General features: G+C 46.7%; 1 protein-coding gene across 1 annotated transcript in view; it reads right to left on the reverse strand.

Moving 5' to 3' along the window:
• The window catches only part of daam2 (dishevelled associated activator of morphogenesis 2), a 65,875-nt gene that overhangs the window by 28,076 nt on the left and 35,389 nt on the right, over positions 1-2,410 (reverse strand). The window contains exon 4 of the mRNA XM_025059134.1: positions 1,816-1,890. Within this exon, the coding sequence (XP_024914902.1) occupies positions 1,816-1,890 (75 nt within the window). The remainder of the gene's footprint in view (positions 1-1,815; positions 1,891-2,410) is intronic.

Below are 2,410 nucleotides of genomic sequence, written 5' to 3' on the forward strand. Positions count from 1 at the left end.
CCCCTCCCCCCACTCCTCCACCCCCCCACTCCTCCACTCCCCGCCAAGAAATAAAAGCTCTGGCTCCCGTTTCTCTCAACACGTATATTTATACTGTAGTCAATGGGAAGTTGGACACAACAAGTGTTGGGGGGTGTGGGGGTGTGTGTGTGGGGGGGGGTGATTTGGTCGTACTGCGAGCCAGATTAGCGTGTCAATGAGTCTGGCCAAAAAGCTCCCGCTAACATCTGGTATTTGTAACTGCGATCGAACCTGTGGCCAACAAACACATCAGGATACCATTACAGTCGGTCGGTAAACCGGCAAAGGTACTTCGCTAATTCCTTAATTTTGGGAACTGCCCCCTAGAGGCACAGATACACCTTCAAGCTAATGTACCCCGCATAGTTAAGTGTGTAACTGGCGAGTGCAACTCATCAGAACCCTGATGTGGAACACGTGTGTCGCTGATGCATGAAGCCTAAAATGCACTCGTTCAAAATAAATGATGGAAAATAACGTTGTTCGCACAAAAATCTGATCAGGAATTCTAAATATAAACTAAAGGCTACGGCTATTATCCCGCTGTTCCCCCGAGGCCGAGGCTAACGACTGGAATTCTGAGCATTTTATGACTGGGACTAACAGTTCCCAGTCACATGGAATTGGGAGGCTGTCTCCCTATTTTTTTTTTTTTTTGTAAAACTGCTACAGCCATTTTAGTAATTTGACAAAAATGTGAAAAATCTGCAAAAACTTCCTGTTTCTTAGTTGAACCAAGACTTTTCTTCTTCAGGATCAGGAATAAACGTGAGAAAGGCTCAACTACGAGGCCACAGGCCCCGGTTTGAACATCTTCTTTAAACATATGCAGTGAAAGACACTGACAGAACTGACAGAACTGACTGACAGACTGTGGGGNGAAATCTTAATGTAGTTATTACCATTATAAAAGTTGAGGTCAGTTGTTGCCCTGTCCTAGGTTTACGTATTACGGTAATACATCCATCCATCTGACCATCCATCCGACCATCCATCCATCCGACCATCCATCCATCCTACCATTCATCCATCCATCCATCTGTCCATCCAACCATCCTACCATTCATCCATTCCATCCATCCAACATCCATCCATCTATCCGTCCATCCATCCATCCATCCGACCGTACATCCATCCATCCGACCATCCATCCATCTGTCCATCCAACCATCCATCCGTCTGTCCATACATCCATCCATCCGTCCATCCAACCATCCATCCGTCCATTCGTCCATCTGTCCATCCATCCGTCCGTCCATCCATCCGACCATCAATCCATCTGTCCATCCAACCATCCGTCCGTCCATCCATCCATCCGTCCATCCGTCTGTCCATCCATCTGTCCGTCCGTCCATCCGTCCGTCCGTCCATACCACTGTGACAGGACACAGTCCAATAACATGATTTACAGTTTGCCATGAGACAAACCAGGTCTTTAACTGTCGCTGTGTTTTTGTTAAATGTGAATCAACAGAATCCTGGTGTTTGGACGAACTTCTTCTAGAAACTCAATACACACACATAAAAAAAAAAAACAACCTCCGAAATAAAATCCTTCCAGAGAACTTCTTTCTGTGTTGATGAAAAATAAATCTTCTTCCTGTCTCCACCACTGGCCCTGCCGTCTCTACGTTTCTAAAGAAAATGTCAGGTTTTACCATGTACAAACATTTGGAGAGTGGCTGGGGGTCAAAGGTCACTGTGACCCGCCAGAAGACCCCGACAACCGTCACCTCCGCAGACACCCTGGGAGCCTGAGGGAAGACACTCGTCCTGACGGGGAGATCGACTCACCGCAGCCATGGAGTTGATGCGGTCGATGTAGTAATCCGGCCAGCTGGTGGCCAACTTGTTGGGGTCTTCTTGTTCCTGTCAGGACAAAGACAAGAAAAAGAGTCAAAGAAAGGAAGTGCACTTTCACGTCCAACTGTGACCACCAGGGGTCACCACAGAGGATGATCTGCCTCCATCTCAGACCTTCTGCGTGTCCTCCACCGCTACATCTGTACATCTGATCTCGTCTTCATCTTTTCCACTTTTCTGGTCGCTCCATCTCCAACTTCAAAAGTCCCAACCGTCTGCACCTCACCTCTCTAACTGCCCCACCTTAACTGCCCCACCTCTGACCTGACCCTGTGAGTTACATCTGACCTTCACCTACTGTATCTACTGTAGGAGAACAGTTCAATATAAACAGGAAATGATCAAAGATCTGAGGTGGTACTAGTTGTCCTGGTCCAGACCAGGTGAAGTCCAAACCATCGTATCACTGGGTCATTTTGACCTGTCTTTGGATTCTTAAATCTAAAGTATAAACACAAACATCAAACTGTTTTGTCATATTTAGGAATATTGATGAATCGCGATGAATCGTGATTAATTCACAGCT

This window comes from Cynoglossus semilaevis, chromosome 1 (genome assembly GCF_000523025.1).
Source record: "Cynoglossus semilaevis isolate Cse_v1.0 chromosome 1, Cse_v1.0, whole genome shotgun sequence".
NCBI classification, from domain to species: domain Eukaryota; kingdom Metazoa; phylum Chordata; class Actinopteri; order Pleuronectiformes; family Cynoglossidae; genus Cynoglossus; species Cynoglossus semilaevis.